Genomic DNA, 26052 nt, shown 5'->3' with positions numbered 1-26052 from the left:
ACTAATGAAATTATTATGCCTTAAAGGCACCCCGTGCATCCAAGACGACGGTGACATATTCAGAACTACAGAAGCCGAGAGTGGTTATCTCATCTTCCAGAACCAAAAGACACAAACAAAAGAGCGAGATTGGGTTTGTTGTTGTTGACAGTTTCATCTGTTTTGTGTCTTCGGCAAAATGAGGCTATTAGTGACCTCGCTTCGACAAAAGATAAACTGTCTTTTGCAGGTAAGTTAATTTATTTCACATCAGCAAACTCTTCCTCCCGTTCAAAGACTACACAAATCGCTCATCGTGCACAAAAACCAGCTTGGCGCCGTTGGAGTTCACACTAGTAAAACCTTTCAGCCAAATCACGTTAGCGGTTATCCCGCCACGTAAATCTAAAAGTCCTGAAATCGTAGGAAGACTCGGTAGTGTGACAGCGCATGTTAATCTCCAACCTTTCACAGCACTCCATCAAAGCAGACGTTGGTCCATGGGTATTAAATGTGAAACCACACAGATTTGATGTGCAAGCAGGTACATAATCCTTTGTATGTATTATCTGCATTCCATGTATTCCTCCCACCGCTCTCTGCTCTGTTTAGCTGGCAGAGGCTTAGGACCCCCCAGAGCCAGAAGCTAAAGCAGGACACAATTTGAAACCGTCATGCCCTCTTAATACCAACCAGGCTGTTTGGCTTATTGGAATGGGGAACATTGCCTGCACTGTTTCACAGTGAAGGGTTAGAAGGTCAGGCCTGTCATTACGAGTGCTCAACAGCATACATGACTCTTCACTTAACTAATGCGAAAGTATCAGCATCGCCACAGCAATTACCAGAGATGAAAGCTACGCAAGCCATCTGCGGAACAAATGAAAATATCTACCTGTTAATATTTTCTGTTGTTTACAGCACAACAAGGCATACATTATTGATACGGCAGAGCAGGCGCCGTGCTTTAAATTCAGACAATAATAACACTATCGCACCTATATCCATTAATCATTCACTTTGTGTGGGGAAAATATTAGTCCATGCTTCATACAGCGTCTAATGAAGCACTTTGAGATCGATAAGTGGATGCGTTCTTGTTTTCCCACATAGAAAAGTGATGAGGTCTGGGCTGACTCCCTCTTTCTCCACTGCTCTGGTCAGGGCTGTGCGTGGGTTGGTTGCCAGCGCCGCTGTGTAGAAAAGGCTCAATTTACCTTCAGCAGGGGTGTGTTGTGGTGATTGGTATCCTCAGGCACCACCTGCAACTGTAATAATGTCATACAGATAGTATAATAGTAAACACAACTGCTCCCCCAGGAGCGATGGGCTACAGATGTTCAAAGAATTTCCTGGTGAGGCAGGCACGGGGGACGGGGCGGGGCCACTTCGACAGGAAAGGGAGGACTTGCAGACAGGCAGGTACTTGAACAAAAAGCTGGTTGCACAACGGTAGCTGCCAGCTGGGCTAATATATCAAAATAAAAATAAGTACTATATTTGCTACCAGTAGAAGGATGCTTTTAGTCTGATGGTGCAGTGGATGTTTCCATCTTGACCCTCTGTTTGTTTTCCATATATAACACGTTGAGCATGAGGGTTTGCAGCTACCAGTTATTGTCACGACTGAGTCAGCTGTCCTTTCTGCCAGACAACAAGAGGGAAATGCCCACCAGATGTTCCCAGAGCCCAGAGTGGTGTCTGCAAATTGCTTGTTTTATCTGGCCGACGGCCCAAAACCCCAAAAATGTTTAATTCATAATCATATAAAACAGAGAAAAGTAGCAATTGATTAAGAGATGAAGCAGCTAGCGGAGTAATCGATGGCCAACAAATGAATCACGAGCAGATCTGGTCATAGTTGATTAATTTTTGCTTATGTTTCAACTGGTCTTTAGCTCGGGTCTCAAATGAGGATTTGCTGCTTTTGTCTTCAAAAAGAATGTCTGCGGCACCGATGGTCGGACAAAACAAGACACTTGAAGACATCAGCTTGGTGACGGGCATTTTTTCACTCCGTTCTGACATTTGCGCAGACCACAGGATCACTCGAATGATGTGATTAATCAGGCTGGAAAATCATCACCTAATGCGGCGCATGAGGGTTTGTAATGGGTCTTAATTTCATTACAGAATAATATGGCAATTATCCTTTTTCAGTTAATTAATTAATCCTTTTGGATGTCAGAAAATAGTGAAAAATCCATTTCAGCTTCCAAGTTCAAGGTGATCTTTAAATGACTTGTCTGACGAACACCAGAAAATTGAATTTGCAGTTAAATAAAACAGAAAAAAACAGCAAATGTTTACAATTGGAAGTTTTGTTTGACACTCTTGCTTGATAAATGATGCGATTCCAAAAATTGTGGACTATTTTATGTCGATTGATCAATCAGTTAATCGACCAGCCTGCGCGTCGTTCGTGCCGATTACCCTTTAGGGGAAATGATAAAATTGATTACAAATGATGTTCAATGCATAATCCACACTTACCCTAGAAGTCAGTCCTGCTCTAGTTGGCTGCGTTGCTTCAGGCAAGCGAGGCTGGCAGCTTTATGGCCTGTATGCAAAAAAACCCTGATACCTCCTGTCTGATGTGATAGCTCGAGAAGAGACCTGGTGAGACGACGAGCACTTTGATGTCGAGAAGGTTGTTTTGAATGTGTCAGGAATATTTTAAAACTGCCTATTAACACATCTGGCTGAACGGGCGGGGGGAGAAAAAAAAGGAAAGTGTTGTAACAACTCGAGGATTCATTTCTTGCTCTTAGATTTATGGATTTCAAACTCCTCTGTAATTCAAAGGGCACGATATTCATTAGTGAGAAACATTACGCGCTGTTAGAGGCTCCATCTGGAGTATCACACCATCTGCTGCACCTCTCTAACCCTTACATTTACTTTATTAGGCTGTAAACATTTATTATATTATCACTGTGACTGCATTTTTAAGCCTTAATTGGGTTGATTATACTTCCTTGTGATTGCTTGAGGAAAGGGGTTTGTTTTATTTTAATTACATAGGCTAAAAAAAGAGTTTTCAAACACCAAGTCCTACCCTCAGAGAAGCCGTGTGCATTTATCTGCACCTCGTAATCTCAAACCCAGCAGTACGAACTACAGGGAACCATGTGATCTGATACCTGCTATCAAGGCTTTGCTAAACTCGGATGCATGCAACTGAAATGTTGTGAGTCTAGTTGGAAATTCGAAGAATACACGCCACGAACGAATAAATCAGAGCCGCAGGAGGTGTTTCTGGGGTGCGTTTTGCCTCGCATGCACACACCACACGGTGTAAATATGATCATGTGCGTCCTGCTCCTGTAAAAACTAGCAACGTGTGTTATATCAGTGCTGCTGTAACATTGTTGATCACTCGCCAAGATCCTCCAGAGATTAAAAAATAAATAAATCTTTGGATTCAAGGTTGAGCTCAACTAAACTCCCAAAAAGACTCACAGAGGTGTTACAGTAACTGCAAGCTTAACTACCTTAGGTTGAAAGCCACTGCGATTAGAAGCAGAGTTAGGCAAGGGTGAACGGGCCAATAACGCTCTTGTATCCTCAAGTATAATAAAGTTTGAAGGCTCCTTGGCCTCACATTCAAATTACTGAATGAGCGGCTTCTAAACACACATCTGAATTGAGAGGTAATAGGCTCCAGCCTTGCTATCCTCAACGTTTGAAGTGAACACAAATGCAAATTTAATAGGTGTCTGTTATTTTGCTTTTAGGTAATGAACTGAAAAGGTTGAGTATTGAATAGCAGTTCACCTTCATAGATGAGGGAATAGCATTAAATGTGTTTTAGATATCAATATGTGTGTGTGTATGTACATATATATATATATATATAAGCCTTTTTTTTACAAAATATGTCCATTTTTATGAGTTCAAACGTTGCAAAGGCTTTAAACCTCTCATTTGCACATGTCACAAACCTTATGTGAGTTAGCTTTATCTTTCTAACAGAGGAATTCAAGTTGGAAAAGCCAAGTTTTTGCATTTTAATAGCAAGAAATTATTCAACGATCCCATTTGCCCATAATCTAGCGATTGTTTGTAAGTCGTGTCTGTTTTTAGGGAATTTCGTTAGCATGGCTTTCAAATCTTTTTGCTCTGACTTTTTTCAATTCGTACCTCAGAAACACGGCCATCGTGACACAGCCGACATCCATTAGTTTCCAACAGCCACTTCTCCATACAGGGAATTTAAAAATCTATTGTGTTCATTCGTAACCCGGATTCAGGTGAGGTAATGGGAGCGGAAACAGAAGAATGAAGTCATTGTCGAAGTGTTAGGCACCGAGTTGCATTAGGAAGGGTTAATGGATAAGTAGCAAACGTTGTGGCTGTTTTGTTAATGGCCTAATGTTGCCTTTAATGGCACGTCGTTAGTGAGAGTTCTCGGTGGATCTTTAGAGTCATGACTGCGAGCTCTCCTATGATGGGCCCCCAAGTCCACCCACAGGCATCTCACATCCACTTCTCCCCTCAGGTCCCGTGGCCTGCGCCCCTCAAATACATAATTCACGACATAATGGACGTGATTTCTGAGTGCACTTACCAGCCGATCACTCCGGCAGGATGCCGTCTTAAGAGCAGTTCCTGCGCCCGTGCAGCTCATCTGCTGACACAATTTATGACATTTTTAAAGAGGGTTTCAGGACGCTCGTGTGGTCGAGCGTAGAGGAGAACATTTCAAAGACTAATGATCATGCCACAAGATCAATTTCTTGGAAACCTTATGGCAAGTCATTTAGAGCGATAATCACCCGTCTTGTAATATGCTTTTATCTTTCCCATCTGTCTCACCCGCAGAAAAATATAACAATATAACTCTGATCCTGCCAATAACATGGCCAGGCAAAATATTAGCTACCTCTTCACAGATATTCCATATAAAAAGGTGTGTGCTTCCCCTCCTAGTTGCATATGCTCTTCCGCCTTATGGTGACACTTATTTGTGCTTCCATTATATTCCAGCACCAACAAAAACTCCCCCAGATATTAGTTTTCTTTGCTTTGCTGAAACTTAGCAGAGCAATTAAAGCACAATCACAGCCGAATTGTCTGCTTTGATTGTCCTGTCAGCATCTTTAGAATGAGGCAGTAATTTAAAGGAGCTTGAACATCATTTATTAAAAACGCTTGACAATGGTTCCCTTTTAAAATCTCATATTAAACACACTTGCTAATCAAAGGGAAAAATGCAAGAGACTCTTGAATCTGTTGCAGTTTTTTTTCCTGTTTTTCTGTAAATCTTTATGTCAGGTCTCTTATTATTCTGCTTCAAAGGTTGAATATTAGTCAATTAATGATGAAGTTCAGATTGCACTCGTGCTCTGTGCGTTGCTGGATGTATGTAACTGTGGTGGGAGAGCGAATGAGACGAGGTTTTGGATCCACCTGGCAGTCTGAGGTCTGTTCTGCTGGTTGGATAATGCATCAAACGCAGACAAAGTGACACCATGCTGAGATATTTCCGTCACAGCCTCATTGAAATGTAATGTAAAACTCTAAAGCATCAACAGGAAATAACGGGTTATTTTGTTATTTGAGTCCCATACTTTCCTCATCACTTAAACAGATTGAAAACCAGTGCAGGCGGCAAAACAATAAGTCACTTCGACGATGTTCTTAATAGACCACAATGCAGTGTGGTCACGAGACATCCTGTGTTATTAGCTACAGAGCAGGACTCACGCCTGCCTTTGCCCTTATTATTCCAGCACACACGCTATTATTCTCTTCATCTCCACAAATAACCCACAGCTGATGCAAAGTGCTCGCACCTGTCTCTGGTGGCCAGCAGGCATTCTGGGAATTGGAGGAAATCACAGAAGCAAACAAGCTACGATACACCACGAATACTGTGCAGTCAGAAAGTGCCACTCTTAGATGAAGTTGGAGGGAAAGAGGATGAAACTTCGTTTCAAGGGTTGTCTTCAAACATTTTCCAGCTGAGATCCACCTACTTTAAATCAGTGAAAAGGACACAGAAAAAAAATCACAAAAACAGAAATCTCTCATGTAAAATCACCAAATCTAATCCCACTTGGGCAGAAAATACTGTTACCATCCCTCGTAGTAAGAAGCCAATAAAAAAATCTTTAAAACCTGCATCACACATTCATGATATGAAAGATTTTTCTTTGGCATGGTGTTTCTTTAGGGATCCAGCTGTTCATTACACTTGTGGCTCGATGCACCTGAAGCCAAAATAAATCTCCTCCTCCTTGAGCCCACCCATCTTTCTTTGTCCTCTCGTCTCAATCCCCGACGAGAGGCGGAAGCAGCAACCTGATCCCTCAGCGGCAGGTCTGCACAGGTACTGAGCCCTCCTCAGGACAAGTCTGAAACCAGAGAAAATGGAGCCAGCATTTTCAGTCACAAGGCAACAATGGGATCCCGACAGGTGGGACTGCAGGCAATACATTAGCCCTGTTCCCGCCCGCTGTCGTCTGTTGACCACACATGATGCAGCAAATGAACATTGTTTTTTTTGCCTGAGGGGGAGAGAGCTACCTATATGTCTCTGTAGAAAATATGTTTCGCACTGGAAACTGCATTTTGCATCTAGCTGGAGGGGAGTGTAAAGCAGGTTAGGCTATTCGTTGCTCAGGCACACTGAAGTATAAAGATGCATGAAGAGAACTGATGAGGGTTATTTTCCTGGGCTTTACTCCTCTGTGCCTTTGCATTTATATTTTTGTAAAAGCTCTCACTGGCACATTGGAGTTTTCTGCTTTATTTTCCTGAATAACATGAAGTATTAACATGAGCTCTGTGATTGGGTATTTTGTTTGCCAAGCATGAACACTATTGTTGGTTTGGTTGCACGGTGGCCTTAAAATGGGTCCATGCTGCTGGGGTGAAGGAGGGGAGCCATTATGCTTAATAGACTCAGACTAATAGTACTGTGTGTTGTGTACTCTACATAATTCCCCATTTGCTGTCCATCCTCCTCCTTAGCAGAACACAGGCTTGCTTTGCCCCGAGGTGACAAACATGGCTCTGCTCGTGCAGGCTGTGAAAATGTGAGTGGTTTTTATTTATTCGATTTTACCCCGGCTTTTAAAGCTGTCCTGCTTTTGACAAAGAACTATCAGACAATTATTTGATTAGTCGATCAGCAGAGGATTTGCAGCTATTTTGACCGTCAAACAGTTGTTAAAGTCATTTTCCAACCATTCTCTGTTTGAGCATTTGCTGATTTCCGCTGTTCTGTGTAATTGTAGGCTGAATATATTTGAATTTGGACTATTAGAGGAACGCTGTTTCACTATTTTGTTTGCATTTCTTATACTAAATTAATTAAACAAAATAATCGTTAGCTGCAGCCCTAGTGAAAAATGAACTGTATGCTTTAAGGACGTCTGCAGGTAACAGTTCACAATTGTATTCATTATTAGCGAGTTAAATCTTATTTTACTATTTACTAACTATTTTTGAGGCAACATTTGCAACCACATGTGGACGTAAAGTTTTATGATTAATAGAGCTAACATTAATTTAAGTAGATTAATTAACAGTTATTATCTGTCAGTATTGTCTGGATCAACCAAAATGTCTTTGAAATGTTTGCTGAAGGCCAAGGCGACATATTCACATTCCAAACCCAGAGATATACACTTTACAGTCATATAAAACAAAGACAAGCAGCAAATACTGCACACTTGACAAGTTCCAACAGCAAATGCTTGGCATTTTTCCTTGAAAAAATGTCTTCAATGATGGTTAAAAAGGATTGTGGATTAGTTTTCTGTCAATTGGCAAAGTGGTCCAGCTCTGAAGTAGATGTGTGATAATAACTGAAAAGTTTTTCAGTAATCTGAATGTTAGAAGAGGATGGATTCATTCAAATTTGAGGACAGAAGCCTTGAAAGAGATATCCTGCCTGTTTGTTGCACAGACAACATGACATTTCATAAGTGGGAAAATAAATTGGTCTGCTATTCTTGAGGCTAATTTCCCACTCCAATATTTTTTCATTGCATGGCTGTGCATCAATTCAGACGTATATTAATGTCAGAAAATATCACACACTCATGAATCCAATAAATGTGTTAGACTTTGGACAACGTTTCTCATGGAACTTTTCGATAAGACTCCATTGGATCACTTATTAAAAACAAACAAAAAAAGACTAGACAGAGCTAGTTCAGCTGGACAGCAGATGGAGCCTGTGGGGAACATGTCAGACAGTGAAACCTTTGTCTCAAGCTGTTCTGTCCATAAATGGACCTTCTTAGTGGATTGGTGGTCCCTAAAAGACCTTTACACCCTTCTGAAGGTCAAAGAGATGCAGGGCTATGTCTTCAGGGTGTTGGGGAGGCTTTCAGTGCCCTGAGACAGATGGTGTGGCACAAAATGAGGCTTGGAAAATGGCTCAAATCTGCACATCAGTGCAGTTCATTTCACATAATGTGGCTTTTGTCAACCCCAAAGTACTTGAACAAACTCATATCTTCTGCTTACTTCTGCAAAAAAAATCGATGAATTTGGGCAGCTTTTCAACATCAGCACTGAAGCTCAAACAATTTTCAGCAACCATTTTAGAAGCAAAATAGTCGCAGTCATTTATCAAATACAAATACCAAATATTCTCTGGTTGTCCTTCTCAAATGTGATGGTTTGCTGCTTTTCATTGTCATATATATATATTAAGAATAGGATGGGTTTTATTGATTGCATAAAGTGAGACTGGAGACACCATCATGGGATCTGGAGAAATTTAATGATTTTTTTCTCTTTTCTGGCATTTCATAGACAAAACAGTTAACTGATTGATCATGAAAATAATCATCAAATTTATGAATGATGAAAATTAATTGTCAGGTGCAGTGTAGCAAATTAAGATTTTAACTTGATGATGGCTCCAGATAAAAAGTTAAGGGATCACCAAAGCGATTAAGGGGAACACAAATGTCTGTACCATGAAATCATGCCAATCCACCCAGTGGCTGTTGAGACTTGCTCTAGAGCTGCACGATAATGTCACTTTAATTATGCACCTGCGGCACAAGCGGAAGTTTTTTAAAAATTTCCTGAAGTGTCCAAAACGGATTGCAAAGTTGCTATTCGCAATGATTGCTCAGCGTCGGCCATGCGAGGAGGAGCCAAATCGCATTCCTTCAGCACAGCAAATTTAATTGCCCATGCTAAGAGCCGTCATCCCAATCATCGCGATGAATTTGTGATAAACAAAAGCGAAAAAAAAACCTGTCAGCAGCAGTTATCTTATTTTGCTTCAGTGAATGTGTGCATTTGGAAAAGCAATGTGGTTTATTTCTGCATCTGCTGGTGGGCCGTCACGACAAGTGTGGGCACATGCTCATACCACTGCAGGAACGTGATGTTCTCGGCATTTAGGTACGGAAAAATACATGGCTGTATCGGCGTACGGCCAAAATGAGTTGGAAAACATTAGCATATTGGATATTGGCACAAATCCAGTATTATTGGCAACAAACTCACAAATGTGAAAAGTTATGTGGTCGCCAACTTCTGTAGGGTTTATCACCTGGGAACCATGAATGTCTGCAAAATTTCTAAGCAATCCATCCGACAGTCATTGAGATATTACAGTGGTGGAGCGAGCGATTCGCTGACAGGCCAACGTTGCCGTCTCAACAGCTGTGCCACTAGCACGGCTTAAAAGTTTGTGGCCCGCCCATAAAAGGGAAATGTTATTTTTTGAGGAAATACTGCTGCCACCCTGCTTCCACTGCAACGTACAGAACAAAACACACAGCACAATTTGTTGAGCATGTTTTCTCATTATATACTTCAGAAATGGAGAGTCATTCAGCTATGGGCATTTTTTGCCCACAAGCTCTCGACAGTCCGGTAAAAAATACAAGCCGATGCCCTTAGTTTTATGCTATAAAGACACTGACAGGCAATTACAGTAGGCAGGAAAAGGCAAAATTATAGAGCACACAATGTTGACGTTTGGAACGATGCCTCCGTGGCTCAGCCTGCAACAAAAAGAGAAGCTGTGTGAAAGGGATGTTGTGCAAGTGTGCTGTCAGTTATCCATCAGTGACATGATTACACCCCTTCCCTCGAGAGAGACAGACGGAGATAGTGAGGATCCAGTGTGTTTAAAAAAAAAAAAAAAAAACCCTTCAAGCTAGCTGGTCTGGAACACTTCCTCAGCATGAATTGATACTGTAACAGAATTCAAATACAGTCATATGCTTGTCACTGTTAGTAAGTAAGAGCTGAGTGAAGGAGCTGACAGGACAGCAGCCTATGGAGCTCATATAATGGAGCTCATATATCACCAAATAGCTACAAGGATGCTTTGGGGACCGTGGTGATGGACTGAGCACTTTCACGAAACCTTCCCTCACCTTTCCGTGTGACGCCAGTCGCTCTGTTTCTCCTGACAAAGCAATGACAGTTTGAGCTTCCTAAATCACATATGTCTTCTCATTCCAGACACTTTATTTAGCTAATCAAAATGCAGCACCTGCTGAATTATTAAAAGCGAAGACAAGGACGAGAAGCAGAATGTCACGGAAGGTTAGGCTTTCTTTGATTTCTCGCTTCTTAGGCAAGCGCCGTTCACTATAAGAATCTTGCCTTTCCTCAAGTATTATTGATCTAGTTGAAGTGGTTCTGTCTGCCCTCCTCACCGCTGATCTGCTTCTGAAGCGAGGCTATTTGCCATCAAGTCTATTGTGGACATGCGCCTTGGGATCTCCATTCACCGCACAATCCTCATTTTCAGCACTTAATAAGTTCGGGCCTCCGTTTTCTTGTTGATGTTGCGGCTGAAAGACGCGCACACGCACACACAAACGGGAGGGCGCGAGGTAGCAAAACAGGGATATAGAGACTAGTGTGGGGAGGTAGCTGATTTCCCTGGTGAGCTTCTATCTGAGCTGTCGTCACCTGTCTCTTCTCTGGGATGGAGGCGCCTTAATCAGGAACTTGAAAGTGTCTCCTGTGGTGCTGCCTCCTGTATCTGTCACTCGCCTGTCTATTACATGATTTGCCATCGCCAGAGATTCACTAATTTTTTTCTGTGTCCGGCGTGAGAACTCTGAAATTCACATCAAGCCTGGCGAGTTATTTTGGGTAAAGACACAGATTCAGTGCACTGGCACTGCAGCGTTATTTAACCCGATCTTCTGGAGACCTCGAGCTCTCTTTGACAGCTCGAAAAACACTCTTAACGTCGTCCCATCAGCTTTATGCTTCATGGCTCTCGCTAATTTTATGAAAATTGCTTATAAACATGTTTTTAAGTGATGACATGTTTCAGAAGTCTGACGAAGGCAGTGCCTCCGTTTGAAGTCTCAGCAACGGGTTTTCATGTGCTCCGTATCTGTGATCGCTGTTGACAGCAGTTTTTTGCACAGCACTATTCCTCCCACATCCCAAACAAGTCGACTCAGACGTCTGTTAATGGAGTTTTATGATGTTCTTCATCTCTCTCCAGAACATTACATGATAATAAACGAATGACCTTGTGGCAAACAAAAAAAAAGATTCATTCCATATAACATAAAACACATGCAGTACTTCCTGTTAGACTGTTCACTGTTAGACTGGACTATAATGTTAGAAGGGATCATTTGCTGTGTGCACGGTGTGTGTGTGTGTTTGTCAACGCCGAGTCACACTGTTCACCTACTTTTGTTGCGAAGGATTACCTTATCTCAGTAAGCAGCAGGAGCTTTGTCTTCTGTAACTCAACATGTGCGATTAGTTCTCATTGTGTAACAGTGTAATCGGCGCAGATAAAGCCTTTTCCTTAATGCAGCCCCTTTTAAAGTTCTCAGAGGGGCTGAACACAGCTTTATTTGAATATTCAAAAATGCCTATTTGAATTTGAAATGTAAGGAGTCTATTATACAGGAAGTGCGATAACCTCTCCAGCACTGCAGTGCTTGCTGAATATAACTGACTCTTGTTATTCGGCGATTGTATGATTCAGCAGTTTGAGCCTCAACACCGGGAAAACATATGTGCGCTTGGTTTCCAAGTGGATTCTGACATTTGGACGTGTCCTCGACCATTAGAGGATCGTGGCACCAGCACACCCAGGTGTACCGCATAATCTAGATACTGACAGATTATTTTTGGCATCCCCGGTAACTCCAAAACTGAAATGTAGCAGGATATGATCAGATTCGACGTATATGCAAAGCATGTCCCCATGTCTTGCGCAGAGAGCTCATTAACTGCCTCCTCTTAATAGATTCACAATGTCTCCATTTTCCTTTTTCCGCCCAGCGTGTGCAATCTTTTCTGCCCGGACCAGAAATGCATGTCTAGCTGAAGCCCGCTCAAGCATGAGAGTCGGTTTCATTAGATTTACATCAGAAAGACAAAACAAGGGAGTGCGGGATGGATACATGAGCGTGCTGTGTTCGCACCAGCAATCTGCATTACCATTTCAGGTGGATCGGACTGATGTACACCCAGTTGCTAAAATCTGGATGTGACCAACACTCTGTGAAATGCAGGCACACGTTTACACTCCAGAAATCTGCCCGGTTGCTGCACGTAGACTATCAAATGGAACTTCATCAAAGCTCGAGAAAAGAAGCGCTCATGAATACAGCAGTGCAGAAAATGTGCAAACACCTGAAGTTGGGCAAGACACTCGGTGTCATTCAGGCCCCAGATTGAGACGGATCAATGCATGACTTGATCTAAATAAGATTTTACTCCTTTAAATTCACTTCAAATGCGACAGGAGCAGATTTTTAGCTGCGTCAAATCGGGGATGATCAATGCAGGGAGTAGTTTTAATTGTGCTGCAGATGACAGTGTTTGGCGAAGAATTCCTGGGAAAACTATCAGCAGCTGAAATGTGTTGAGGCTCGTTTTGTCCCGCGCTGTCACTGTTAAATGTCGCCGAGCCTTATTTAAATGCAGGGATTGTATCTATGTGGGTGAAGGGCTGTGGTATCAGTGTTTCTCAAATAGTTTTTATTGGGTGGGTTACACTGCTTTGATGATGGCATACCCAGCTCCTGCCTCACAGATAGAGCTTCAAGCACTGATTGTCATCATCATAGATGTACATCATACCTTTTAAAAGCCCTTTTCTTCTCTTCTTTGTATATTTTCATATTCTCAGTTTCCTGTGTCAATGATTCCTCGTGTTTTTGCATCCACCAATCTAGCTATTTTATACAAATGTCATTGTGACTTAGGAAAGCAAAATTCCCATGCAGCCAACGGTAAGTTGATCTATTGTGGCTGTTAAAGGGATAGTTTGACATCTTGAGAAGTTTTTGGTGAGCCTTGGACCACACACATACCTATATGTCCAGTAAATATGCAGCAACAGCCAAGAGATCGTTAGCTTAGCTTAGCACAAAGACTGCAACTGGGGAAGCAACTAGCTCTGGTTGAATAGTTTAATAGTGAGCTTTAAAGGTCCTTGCATGTGAATTTTGTCACCTTTGGACAGAACCAGGTGTTTCCTCCATTTCCATCGTTGAAGCGAGGCTAGACTAACCGGCTTCCAGCTGTAACTTCATATATAACAGACACAAGAGTCATACCCATCCTCTCCTCTTATCCCAAATGTCGTACTCCACCACCGGGCAGGGCACTCATATCAGTAACAGCAATGGCAGGAAACAACTCGAAAAGAGAGCGCACCATGATGCAGAACACGCCTTGTTTATAGTCATATGACTGAGTGTCTGTTTATTTGTCATCAGCTTGCTGTAGCGGCTGCACTGACAGGTTTTACTGGTTCGCTCAACGTCAGTTCGATGTTGTTCCAGAGCTGACAGGTTCATAAATATGAGTGACAAGAGTCGGGAGTGTGAATTCGTTCCCCTGGATGTCAGGACGGCAATAACAGCCCTTTGTTGACGTGGGCCAAACTATTTGATATTGTCCTCTATCTTTAGTAAAGTAATACATTACAAGAGTACATAGCCATTTTATGAACTTGTTTAATTGTGGAAAAAGACACTTGACAAAAGGGGTTTTAACATAGAGCCGAGAACATAAAACAGACATTTAAGCACTTATGAACTTGCTCACTCATCCCGACCTCACAAGCAACTGTGCAAATATGCCTTCAGGGTCCCCATTGTTACTCCGTCCTAATGTAGACAATGGTAACCATAGTAAAAGTATTTACTTCAATTCAAATGGGATTCAAATGAGTATCATGCAGTATCACGCAAATTAAGTGACCACCCCTTCTGTGCACGACTCTGAGGAAACCTTTAAAAGTCTGATCGGTTAAAGTGAGAGTAAAACTTTCAGTGCAGAAGCGGCATTACAGTTTGCAGCTGTTCTTTTTCTGCATAAATATAATCAGACAATTTCAGGGTTGAATGCACACAGAATATTTGAGCATCTTCATTGTTTTGTGCTTTTCCTGTAAATACACGACCACTGTTTGTCACTGATTCAACAGATAGAAGCTGTTTGGCCACTGCTTTGTTCTCTTACACTTTGCTGAACTGCTGATGAGCTGTTTTGGATTTTCGCTGTCAGATTTCCACACGCCCACTCGTGCGTTTACCTTCGCCTGAACTCAGAGAGGTCTGAAATGTGAATCTGAATACCAAAAAACAGAGCAACACCTCATTTTCAGTCGGGCCATGGCAGCCTCTTCTTCCCCTGCGGCCCTCTGGCTCTAACCCCTCATCGCAGCCCATTGAGACACTTCTGCTGGCACCCTCCTCCCATCCCCCTCTCAAGCACTTTGTCTCCATGGCGATGTTTTGAATGAAATTTAGGGCAGGAAATGTTTTTTCACCAAGGGAGCTGTAAAATTAGAAGAACTCTATAGAAACTGCTGTTCTTAGCGTATATAGGCGAGCACTAAGTGCTATTGATAAATATCAGTCCAATATGCACAGAAAGGAGGGACTTTGATGCACTCAGAATAATAACTGATTTCAATTTTCAGTCAAAAAACCTCATGCTGTGTTGAAGCTGACCACATTTAGCCCCTCTGAAAAGTAATTGATAAGAGTGCCCCTGCTTTTGTCTTTCGCAGTCAGCGGTCTGGACACTGTTTCCGGCCTGTATGGGGAAACATTGGAGATCCCGTGCAACAATGGAGCCATAAAAGCAGAAGACATCCTGATCACCAAATGGAAATATGTAAGTCGCAGCAGAGGTCAATACATTCAAAATGGTGAAATCTGTCTGACACCCACTTATCGTGTCTGAACCACGCCCAGTCTGAGTGCATCGGCTGTCCATTAGAGCATGCATCTGTCCCTCCATATGACACTGCATAAACAGAGGATGTGGCGCAAGAACGCTGCGTGCTTCCATTTGAACTGGAAGCCAATGCCATATGTGACAGACGTGTAACAAGTGCACCGTGCTCTGCTCTCCAGGACAAAGGAGAGGGGCTTCCAGGAGACCTGCTGGTCAAGCAGAAAAACCAGAATGTCTCAATCAGCCCCACTGATGAATACAAGGGCCGCGTGAGCATGGCTGCAAACTCCAGCCTGCTGCTCTCTGCGGCCAAGCTGACCGACCAGCGGACTTTCACCTGCATGGTGGTGGCTGGCGCCGACATCACAGAATACCCAGTTAATGTGGTGATCTACAGTGAGTACAAGCCGGCATGAGTGTAGAATAACTTTCCTTTAATGACTGGCATGCAGCACACAAATCACCTACAGTAACACACCACTCATTAACACGTTTTTTTATGTATTATAGAGAAACCCACAAGCCTGGAGATTTCTGACAAAGCGGAGGAACTGGAGATTGGCAAACTTACAAAGGTGGGGTTTTTTTAATGTTAAACATTGCTTATACCTACATTATTTTAGGCAGTAAAGCATCAAGGGAACTCCCTACTTGAGCTGTGGTAGAAAACTACTCAGTCCTCAAATGCCGGAGAGGCGCCAAAAGCTAATTTGCTCAGATGTTTGGTCATTTAAAAAAGATGCAGATTTATTCGAAATATATGAAATGGTAGTTTTTGCCCTCTGATGGAGGTTTTTTCGCATGGTTTGATTTATATGTTTTTTTTTTTTTTTTGTTCCACAGTTGGGAACATGTGTTGCACAAGCCGCCAATCCAGCTGCAAATATCACATGGTTAAAGAACAACAAACCTCTGGTGGCTGATGGGAAAGGTCTGTATTCGTCATTCTGTTTCGTGATTAGAAATGCAAACAGTGGAGTGTAATATGAATATTACATTCACACATGTATTTATTCTCTCTGAGTGGGACTGTTACTTTAAATTATTCTTCAGTGATGAATTGTGCTGCGCTTGCCAGCAGTGGGAATGCAGTGTTTTGGTCATGTTTTTTTTTTTTCCTTGTTGGAGTTTTCAGAGTTGTTTTGTTTTCTGTCCAGGGATTTCCATCCAGGCCGAGGTGCTGGTAGACCCTGTTACTGGCCTTTCCACCACTTCATCCGTGCTGGAGTACTCGGCCGGGAAGGAGGACGAGGACGCCCAGTTCACTTGCAGCACTCAGCACGCGATGGGTGCAGAGCTGGTCTCCTCTCCAGTGATCTTTACTATCACCTGTAAGTCACAGAGCCCCGCAAACAACCATCTCAGAGTACCTTCTGCACAAACGAAAGTCTGAAATGCTGCTGGATGGTGACTTTTTTCATCACCACCACAGATTATGAAAAGTTAATACTTTGTCCTACATTTACCTCTCCAAAGGAAGACTTTTTTTTTCGTCCTGATGGTTTCATTGTCTTTGTTGTTTTTTCTGTCGGCAGGTTGTTTCAAAAACCTGCACATGGACTTTTAAAATATTAAATGTAAAGTTGGGTCACCCACCCACAAGGATTTCTTAGAGGAATAGTTTTTGAGAAGTGCATGTCTTTGCTGAGTTAGATGTGAAGATTGATACCACCTTTATGTCACTATGAAGCCACATCTAGCAGGTTAGCTTAGCTTAGCATAAAGACTGGAAACAGCTGGCTAGCCAAGAAATAACCTTTAGTTTTTGTAATGTTCTAACTGCTGAGCTTTGGAGCAGTTGCTGTTTTTTTTTTTTACTTTGTTTTTTTACCCGTTGCACAGAGCCAGGATAATTGTTTTCCCCTGTTTCCAGCCTTTATGCTGAGCTAAGCCGACCGTCTGCTGCAGTAGCTTCATACTTAACAGAGGGATATGAGAGCATTGATCCTCTCATCTAACTCTAAAGCGAGTCCCAAGCGTATGAGAGTATTAACCAGAATGTCGAACTATTTAAGTAAAGACTTTCCTCGGTTACTTGGGTATGTCCACATATGAAAACAACAAAAATCTGGCACATGTATCTCATCCTGGTGCAGAATTCCTATAAACCGTCTAGTCTTAAAAAAGAAAAAAAACAGACAGTCGTGCAGACTTGAAGGAAGATTCTGTCTGAATGCTAAATGAAAAGTCAGAAAAGAAAACTGCAGCAGTCCACTTGTGGCTGTCTCGCACCAGGCTGATCTGTTTGGGATCATCTTACTGGTATCTGTGCAAGTGTTAGAAGTTTCTCACTCAATTAAATGTTTTTAAAAGTATTGACAGGAATGAAACAGTGCTTCAATTCTGAGCTTCAATTGTTAATATGGGTACGTTTCTCTTGACTGTCATGTAATGATGCTAAATCTCATTTAATATGACATGACATGAATTTATAAATGCGGTCAAAGGTTGCCCAGGTCTGACCATTTAATTGAAGTTTCTTTTCATCAGGGTCTTGCCGGGCTTGTCTGGACTGCCTCAGCAGCAGCTCCTGACCCACAAACTCCCTACGAAGACCAAGACAATCTCTTAAAAAAACCTCAGCTGTTATTTTTCTATATTAACAATTCTTTTGCTTCCACCTTAAAGGTGGCAGAAAAGTGAGGTGTGGCTCCCGCAACCCTGCACTGGGATTTATACCAAACACAGCAAGAAATATTGAAGTCACCTGCGCAACGTGGCATTTAAAGTAGACCTTATCAGTGCCGGCACACTTTCTCAGAGGAAATGTGAAGAAGAGGAGTTTGTGTCAGATGGAGCAGAAACACTGAGCTTTAAAAGGATTGTTTGGTCGAGTGACTGAGAATATGACTGCGATTCAACCAGTCTCCTCAGCTGCATTTTGAAGTCGGTCGTAGCCAGTACTGCGGCACGAAGTTACCGCTCTCTGTAGCGCCCCGACACATACGGTCTCTTGCAATCCCTGCGGTGAGCTGTTGGGGGCACACGCTCCACTTAATACTGACTTTCCGCCTCCTATTTTCTGCACAGACTCCACAGAGAACATCGTCCTTCAGGTCATTGCTCAGGACCCTCTAGTAGAAGGAGACAATGTGACTCTGAAGTGTGTGGCCGACGGTAACCCAGCTCCCACCAGCTTTAACTTTCACCTTAAGGTACACATACTCATCCGTATCTCATCGAACGCTCAAAAATGTCTTCCATTCATGCTTATTGCTCCTTTCCTTGTAAAAACATGTTTTTCTTCCGTAAGGAACCGTAAACCAATCACCTGCCATTGTCTGGTTGTATGTCTTTGAAGGGCGAGCTGGTGAAAGTTGAAAACGCAGACACTTACACCATCACAAACGTCTCACGTGACACCACTGGGGAATACAAATGCTCTCTCATTGACGACCCAACAATGGAAGCGTCCAAGGACGTTACAGTGAAATGTAAGAGACCAAAACATGTTGTGTTTCTTGAAAAATAGAGATTACTGCAATTTTGCCACACACCGTGTCGCTGTCATTGTGATTTCTTTTTTTTTTTTTTTGTGCCTGTAATCCTATTTGTTACCATGAAAGTGAAAAGTGTTTTCTAGAGAAAAGAAAGTCCTAATGTCTCTCTTTGCCAGCCCACCTGTCTTGGCGTGCTTTGTGGAGAAAAGTGTTGTGTCAACCGTACTGCCTCTAATAAGCTGCCTCTGCAGGGCTGTGGGCCGAGTGCAGGGTTGTATGGTTAACAACAGGAATGTTTCGACCCTTGTCAGGCCCCTGAACCATCTTTCACCATCCTCGCCTCTCTTTTCAGACCTAGACATCAATTTAAGCCCCTCTGGAAATATAGTCAAGAGTGCCGGTGAGACTTTGGAGGTAACTCTCCGGGCTGATGCTTCTGGAGAAACAAAGGTCTCATGGACAAAGGTAAAAGCAGTCTTTTATACAACAAAGCAGAAATCAATGAAGGCAAGTGTGTGCTTGGTATTCACAGTGCTAATTTTGTTTTCGTTTAATTCAGGATAATGTTAAACTGGACAAAGAGCCCAAGTTTCCCAAGGTGACTTACTCAGACTCAGGCCGCTACGAGTGCGACGTGACGATGGGACTCCTCAGCCGAAAAGCTTCTTTTGAGCTGGTTGTCGAAGGTAAGGGCTTAAAAAGAAGATGTTGGGAAATACAATAACTCATTTAATTGCTCAGAGGTAGATGAGAAGATCAATACCACTCTCAGGTCCAAGCTGCAGCGAGTTAGCTTAGCTTAAAGCCTGGAAATGGGCAGAAACAGCTAGCTTAAAGTTCACATATTCATTTGTTGTATCTTGTTTGTTTCATTAGTTAAATAAATGAAATGTAAAAGGGATTAAACCTGTTAAATAAGCATCCTGTAGAGGTGCTGGTGCAGAGTTTGTTACCTTTAGACAAGCTGTTTCCTGTCTTTATGCTAAGATAAGCTAGCTAGCTGCTGGTTGTAGCTCTATTTTTCCCAGACAGACATGAGTGTTGTGCGTATCTTCTCTTGTCCCAGCAAGAACGTGAGTAAGGGTATTTCCCAAAATGTCAAACCGCTCCTTTAAGTCGAGACTTTGCGCCGTAACTTTTGGGTGTGTTCATGTGTCGAATGCAGCCATGACAAAAATCATTTTCTCATTCAGATGTATCTGAAGAGTTGCGTCCCGTTGCAGGTGCTCCCGTTATCAGACAGCTGTCCAAACAGCGCGGTGAAGACGGCACACACAAAGTCTTGATTTGCGAGGCCGAGGGTTCTCCAAAGCCAGCTGTTTCCTGGAGCATCAATGGCACCTCGGTATGCACGCTCACACTCTCGGCATTAGCCCTCATCATAATTACATGACATTCTTCCACCAGTAATTGTTACAATTTCTGAAGGTCATATCTACCAAGTTATTTATAACTGCACATACATTTATTCAGCGAGATTGAAGATTTTATTTTTTCATGTACACTCAGCTCCTTCTGTGCCAGCACACAGAAAGTTATTTACATTCCTCTGGGCTTGAAGAAACCCACAAATGAAAGATGCTGTGTTAACAGTAATGTAACTGTAGGATTTTTTACAAATTATAGTCACAGGAATTAAATGCAAAACCTCTGCATTTGACTTTGTGTTGTATTTAGATTTACCTATATTTAGGAAAAGGATGCAAGCTCAGTTGTGTGAATTTAAAACTGCTGCAAAAATTAAGCAATAATCTGTTTTGTTATATAAGATGTTTGGTAGTGATAGTTGAAATTTGGCTGGATGGTTGGTAGTAACACACATCATTTAGGCCTCACGGGGTCCTGTGAGACTGCGGTTAAAGTTAAAGTAGGTACATGTGATTTTGACCCGCTTTGGGAGAAGATGTGCTGGGGAGCTGTGAGTAAATGCAGATGCATGTTGGATGTACTGACACTGTAAATAGTTCATACCACTATTCCCCATTTTTGAGGATGGGGCATTGTATACAGGCACAGTATGAAGTTAGAGTCCTTAACATTTCAGTCCTAGTGGATTAGGTGACACGTGTGGTTACTGTGGTAACAGTAAGTGTGGTTTAATACGGCAGCAAACACTTCTCGAGCAGCCGCTTTGTCAGAAATATTAAAGAAGAGCAACTGGTGTTTGTATTTATAGAGCAGCCAAACAAACTCTGGTTGTTAACATTGAAGAAGTCGAACAATGTACTGACAGTGAAGATTGATTACACGCTGCATCATTTAACTGTGAATTCTTGGTTGGGCTGTCAATGAAAATTATACATTCAAATATACTTTCCAATTGTAATAAAGTCCATGCATTCGATTGTGAAAATGCTGGGGAAAACAGTTGCTGTAGAAAGTTGTGTCGGTCGTGGAAGGCCGACACTGCTGCCACAGAAATTATCATCAGTGTCATGTTTGACAGTTGCCATCCAACAAGATGAATATCAGCTTTAACAAGTAACCACACATCTTGGTTATTCTTCAGGTCCTCCTCCAGACACCTAGAAACACACTTAGTTGTGAAAGAGGCACATCGTTCAGAACGTTTTGAATGTTTCTGTCCTTCCCTCCCTTTAAAGCCCTCATTTTTTGCCAATAAATCAATACGAGTTGTCTTGCTTTGTGAGATAGCAGCAGGTTTGTCCTGTAGTAACAACTGCAGCGACATCTTCAGGCAACGGCGCCTATGTGTCGTCAACAAGGTAACACAGACATATTGTGGGTGATTTCTATCTGCAGCAGGTAGACAGAAGACCAATTCTGGCTTCATTTGGAACGGCAGCAGGATACACTGTGTGATTCTGTTTGGTGCTGTTTAGGTTCAGGAAACAATCTCTGAAAATGCTCGTAAACAAACCACTGAGATGCTCATATGGTTGTTTTAATATAATGGCACTGTCTTCCTCCAAACAATCCTCTGAATAACAGAGATGTAAAGGTGCGACTAAACAGAGGCAGCCTGTTTAAACCTCCTCCCCTTGGACTCTGAGAGGGAAGCAAAACAATCCAAGGTTCGTCTGAGTCTTGGTCCTCAGACAGTTCATGCTTTGCTTTTGCCACTCACCCTGTACAGCAGAGCGGGCGAACAGTCCCTGTTATGTGCATAGCAGTTTGCACTGTTAGAATTTTCCACAGCTGTCACATTTTTGAACTTATCTAGTCCAAACATTTCTAGGCATTTGAGTAAATTTCTTCATTTTCTCGGAGGCTCACAGTATTTTGCACCCAGCCACCATGAAGACTGTAAGCTTTTTTGAATGGACCTTTTTCCCCCCTTTGTTTCTGTGGTGTACCTGTGTGCACACTGATAGCAGAGCCACTCCATGAAGCAGTTTGAATTACATATGAACCTATCACTCAGTTTCTAACCTCAAAAATAACCCCAAAAAATGAGCCTGTGTGCAATAATTAATCAGCTGCAAAGGTGCACAGAACTCTTTCACCAAAGGACAATGCATTTTTGAGATAACATGCGTTTTTCTACATTTCAGTCAAAGTTTTTTTTTTTTTCTCCTCCTCATCTCATCCTTTAAAGCCTATTCAGAGAGAATAATGTCAGGCTTGAATACAGGCTCAGTAATGGGTATTTACAAAATTGCCACATCCCCTTGTATATGTAGAGGATGTGAAAAGGGTGTTGGCAGTTTGTCTTTGTGTCTGAGGTTCTCCTCTGAGACTCAAGTGTCTATATCCCACAGGCACACACACTGTCTTTGTCATGGAAAGGCTGAGTCACATATCGATTCAACATCCCCCCCTAGTGGTACAAAACATGCACTTCTTAAACGTCATTGCAGGTTTGTAAAACCAGCAGGGTAAAGTCAGATATGCAAATACTAACATTTGTGTGTGTGTTTTTCTCTCATTGTTCAGCTTGATGAGAGTCCCTTCGTCAACGGAAAGATAACACACAAGATCACAGTTGTGCCCACTGCAAACCTGACTGTCTCTTGCACGGTGTCCAATGAGTTTGGCGCGGACACCCGAGCTATAAACGTATCATCCTGTAAGTACAAAGTGGTAGCATAGCCCTCCCGTCTCACTCCGCTTCCTCTTTTTCCCAAAGCCTAACTCAGTAATCTGCCTTTGTGGATGTTTTCCTACTCCGCTCACTAACTCTTCCTGTCTGCATGTTGACTTTCCATAATGTTGATATGCTGAAATGAAGCTGAAATTGTTTAGGAGGGATGTACCTGCAGGTAAAAGCACCTAATGTAGGGTTTTTGTTGTTTTATCTGTTGAAAGAAACATTACACATACTGTAAGTGTGTAATTTGTATATTCAACCAATCATTGTTAGGTTAAGCTGTAAAAAATGAGAAGAAAACATGAGGAATACATTATTTATAACTTAGAAGCAAAAATAAATGCTTATATATATTTTACTTTATATATATTTTATAATATTTTTTATTATATTGTTGGTTATTTGCATTTTAATGATCTAACCTTTTCCTATCACCACATCACTGTCAAAATGTACCTGATGCATGCACTTAGCACTTTGCGCACACTGTTGTCCAGAAGCGTGCAGTATTAACTTCTTTCTTTGCTCTCTCTTGCTTACTCATTCCTGCGTGTTTGAGACAGCATTTCACCTCTGTTTCCCCCCTCGCTCAGTGTGTGTATGTTGGGATGCTGGATTTAATCTGTTCCCTCTTTGAACTACATGCATGCAAAAGTAGAATAGAAGTAGAGTAGTAGTTTCTGGACATCAAACTTGTTTTTTTTTCTTCCTTTTGGTTGGACGTTAATTTTATTTTATATCTGATTTCAGTATTTGAGGATGTGAGAGTGGATAAACAAGGTAAGTTGTAGCAGTCTTCTTGCTTGTAAGAAACAGTGGGAGGGGGGTGAGTAAAGACTATGGGGGAGTCAAATGTTGGTTCCTGAGAGAAGGCTCTCAATTAAATATTTACCTTTATCGTCACCTTGGGCTCTGCAACTGGAAAATCAATCTCTGGACGGTGTGTTTCCAATAATGAAATACAGATATGAAGGAATAAGAGGAATGGAGCCACCAGCATCCTGACAAAATGTCGACATTGTCCATAATCCCATTGGCTGATGAAATGAGTCATAAACTTAAAATCGCTCATTAACATTTAATTCAGTGAGTCATAACCATGTACAGTGCGGATGTGTCCACTCATCAATGCATTTATTGCACATAATGACTTTTTTTCCCCTCCCTTTATTCATATGCGTTCAGGCTGGAGCTTCATTATGAAACGTGTCTCCCAGGCCGCTGATGTCTCTGTCTCATCTTTGTTACAGACCAATTAGACGATAGCGACCAAACCAAGATGGTGGTCGGGGTTGTAGTCGGTCTCCTCGTCGCCACCGTGGTCGTAGGCCTGGCATACTGGGTGTACATGAAGAGATCCAAGTAAGACGTCAACATGAACCTTTCTGCAAATATTGTCATATTATAATGATTTTAATCTTAACAAAATTCATTAATTCACACATTGAATTTGCCCCGGGGGCCGTGCCGTGTGGCCCAATGAGCTGACATGGTCGTTTTCTTTGTCAATACTTCTTTATTTGTTTATGTCAGCTTCATTATCCATCCAGTGAAGAACACTCCTCTGCTTCAACAATAGTAGCATGGCTGTAGATTTTCTGCGTGTAAATTACTTTACAGTGTTTTGATTAAACACAACCTACTTTAGCAATATGAACTACTACTAAGGGTTTATGTTCCAGGAAGTCCCTGATCCTGGCCAAGACATAGTAGCCAGACTAGCTGTGTGCCCCTTCAGTTTTCATGCTAAGCTAAGCTAATCGACAGCTGGTTTCAGCTTCGTATTTGAGATATCAGAGTGGTATTGATCTTCTGATCAACCTTTTGGCTCTTACTTTAACCAAATTGACAAAAGATCAATTCTCCTCAGTGAATGTGGAGCTTTTAAGGGGCGGGGGCCTTTTTTGGCTTGGTAATCAACCTTGCATTTGCCAAATTAAGAGGATTTGCTCTTGATTGATCATGAACGCACAGCTGGCCAACAGATGTACAGAGTGGCAGCACAGGGATATATGCAGCTAGTAGATGTTATTGTGCACATGTGCCATCATATCATGGAGAGTTTTTTCTATGCAAATATGAACTATAATATGAAGCATGTTAGGTAACAATGTTTTATTCTAAACAGGCAAGGAAGCTGGAAGACTGGTGAAAAGGAGAACGGGTCTTCTGAGGAGGAGAAAAAACTGGAGGAGAAAGTGGAGGAGAACAGCCAAAAAGCTGAGGTGTAAAGAAACCGCAACCATCCTTTGGGAATGTGAAAGGTATTAAAACTAATCGCCTCATGTTAAATAAAGATGAACCAAGTCACTGTCTTTTAAATAACATGGTTTTCATTCAATCTTTCCTTTCCAGTGAGAACACGGAACTTTTGCACATTTCTCTTCTTCACCTCTGTCTTCGGGGAAAAAAAAAAAAAAAAAGATCAAGTGTACATTGGGATGAAGACGGTTTGGATTTGGTTTCAGGGAGAATTTTACTAAAAAGCATATCCAAACACCCCCCTCGAGCCCCACAAACCTTCACCCCTCCATTCCTAAAAAAGAAAAAGAAAAAAAAATGAATGGATACTGTATGTGACATACATAACTTGTCTGCACTACTGATACATGTGTAAACTTGTCGACTATTAGGATTCATGTTTGTTAGAATGGAATTTGGGAAACTGAGAAAATGTGGATCTTTTTGGTTTTGTTAGTTGATGCAAGTAAAATTACTACTAGACCAGTTGCCTTTGCTGTAAGGATGTGTAGGCCTGCATTAGTCTGTGTTTTGACATTCGAGCCCTCGGGGGCGTGACCGAGGGACCTCAACGCTTCATAGTCTCAAGTCATCGCGGTCAAAACAACCTCTGCCTTCAACATCAGTGCGTTGAATCTGTTTATTTGTGCTTTTGTTTCAGTTTGTTCATTCAGGCGTAAGAAAGATGTTGAAATTGAAATGAACTTCTGAAAGGGCTATGGGTATGTTGTTATACTCTGCGTTAGTTAGAGATGGTAATATGATTTCCACGTTGCGTTGCAGGAAGTAGGTGATGTGCCACAGAGTTCTTTGGTGTTACATGATTTTGTTTTGTTCTTTGAGTGTATGTACCTCTTTGCAAAGTTACCAGGAAAGAAAAAAAACAGAAACTCAGTTCATTTTGCCTCATTTTGCCTCTTTTTTTTCCCATTCTGCATAACCACCGTACAACACAAGCAGGTAGATTATTGAGAGAATGTATAGCATAACTCAAATCCTTTTACTGGCTTTAGATCGGCTGCACAGACTGCATTACACAAAACCTTTCATTTGTTTTTATGCTTTTCCCAAGAAAAAAGTCCTTGAGTCTGTAGTAGTGAAATGAGTTTTTTCACTTAATCTGTCAAGACCATAAGAGAGTTCTTAATTTGTGCTCCATCAGTGTTGAGG

At 41.9% G+C, this 26052-nt stretch overlaps 1 protein-coding gene across 1 annotated transcript in view; it reads left to right on the top strand.

Annotated features, from left to right (window-relative positions):
- LOC121608855 (CD166 antigen homolog A-like) overlaps window positions 1–25191 on the top strand; it is a 34900-nt gene extending 9709 nt beyond the window's left edge. The window contains exons 2-16 of the mRNA XM_041940252.1: window positions 14981–15087; window positions 15330–15546; window positions 15661–15725; window positions 15994–16081; window positions 16308–16481; window positions 18181–18305; window positions 18452–18584; window positions 18943–19055; window positions 19150–19276; window positions 19814–19935; window positions 22488–22620; window positions 23392–23421; window positions 23892–24003; window positions 24770–24905; window positions 24997–25191. Coding sequence (XP_041796186.1) covers window positions 14981–15087; window positions 15330–15546; window positions 15661–15725; window positions 15994–16081; window positions 16308–16481; window positions 18181–18305; window positions 18452–18584; window positions 18943–19055; window positions 19150–19276; window positions 19814–19935; window positions 22488–22620; window positions 23392–23421; window positions 23892–24003; window positions 24770–24872 — 1649 coding nt within the window. The 3' untranslated portion in view covers window positions 24873–24905; window positions 24997–25191. The remainder of the gene's footprint in view (window positions 1–14980; window positions 15088–15329; window positions 15547–15660; window positions 15726–15993; window positions 16082–16307; window positions 16482–18180; window positions 18306–18451; window positions 18585–18942; window positions 19056–19149; window positions 19277–19813; window positions 19936–22487; window positions 22621–23391; window positions 23422–23891; window positions 24004–24769; window positions 24906–24996) is intronic.
- Window positions 25192–26052: the final 861 nt, after the last annotated feature.

Source organism: Chelmon rostratus, chromosome 7 (assembly GCF_017976325.1).
Source record: "Chelmon rostratus isolate fCheRos1 chromosome 7, fCheRos1.pri, whole genome shotgun sequence".
NCBI lineage: Eukaryota > Metazoa > Chordata > Actinopteri > Chaetodontiformes > Chaetodontidae > Chelmon > Chelmon rostratus.
This window is presented reverse-complemented; position numbering and strand designations above follow the sequence as displayed.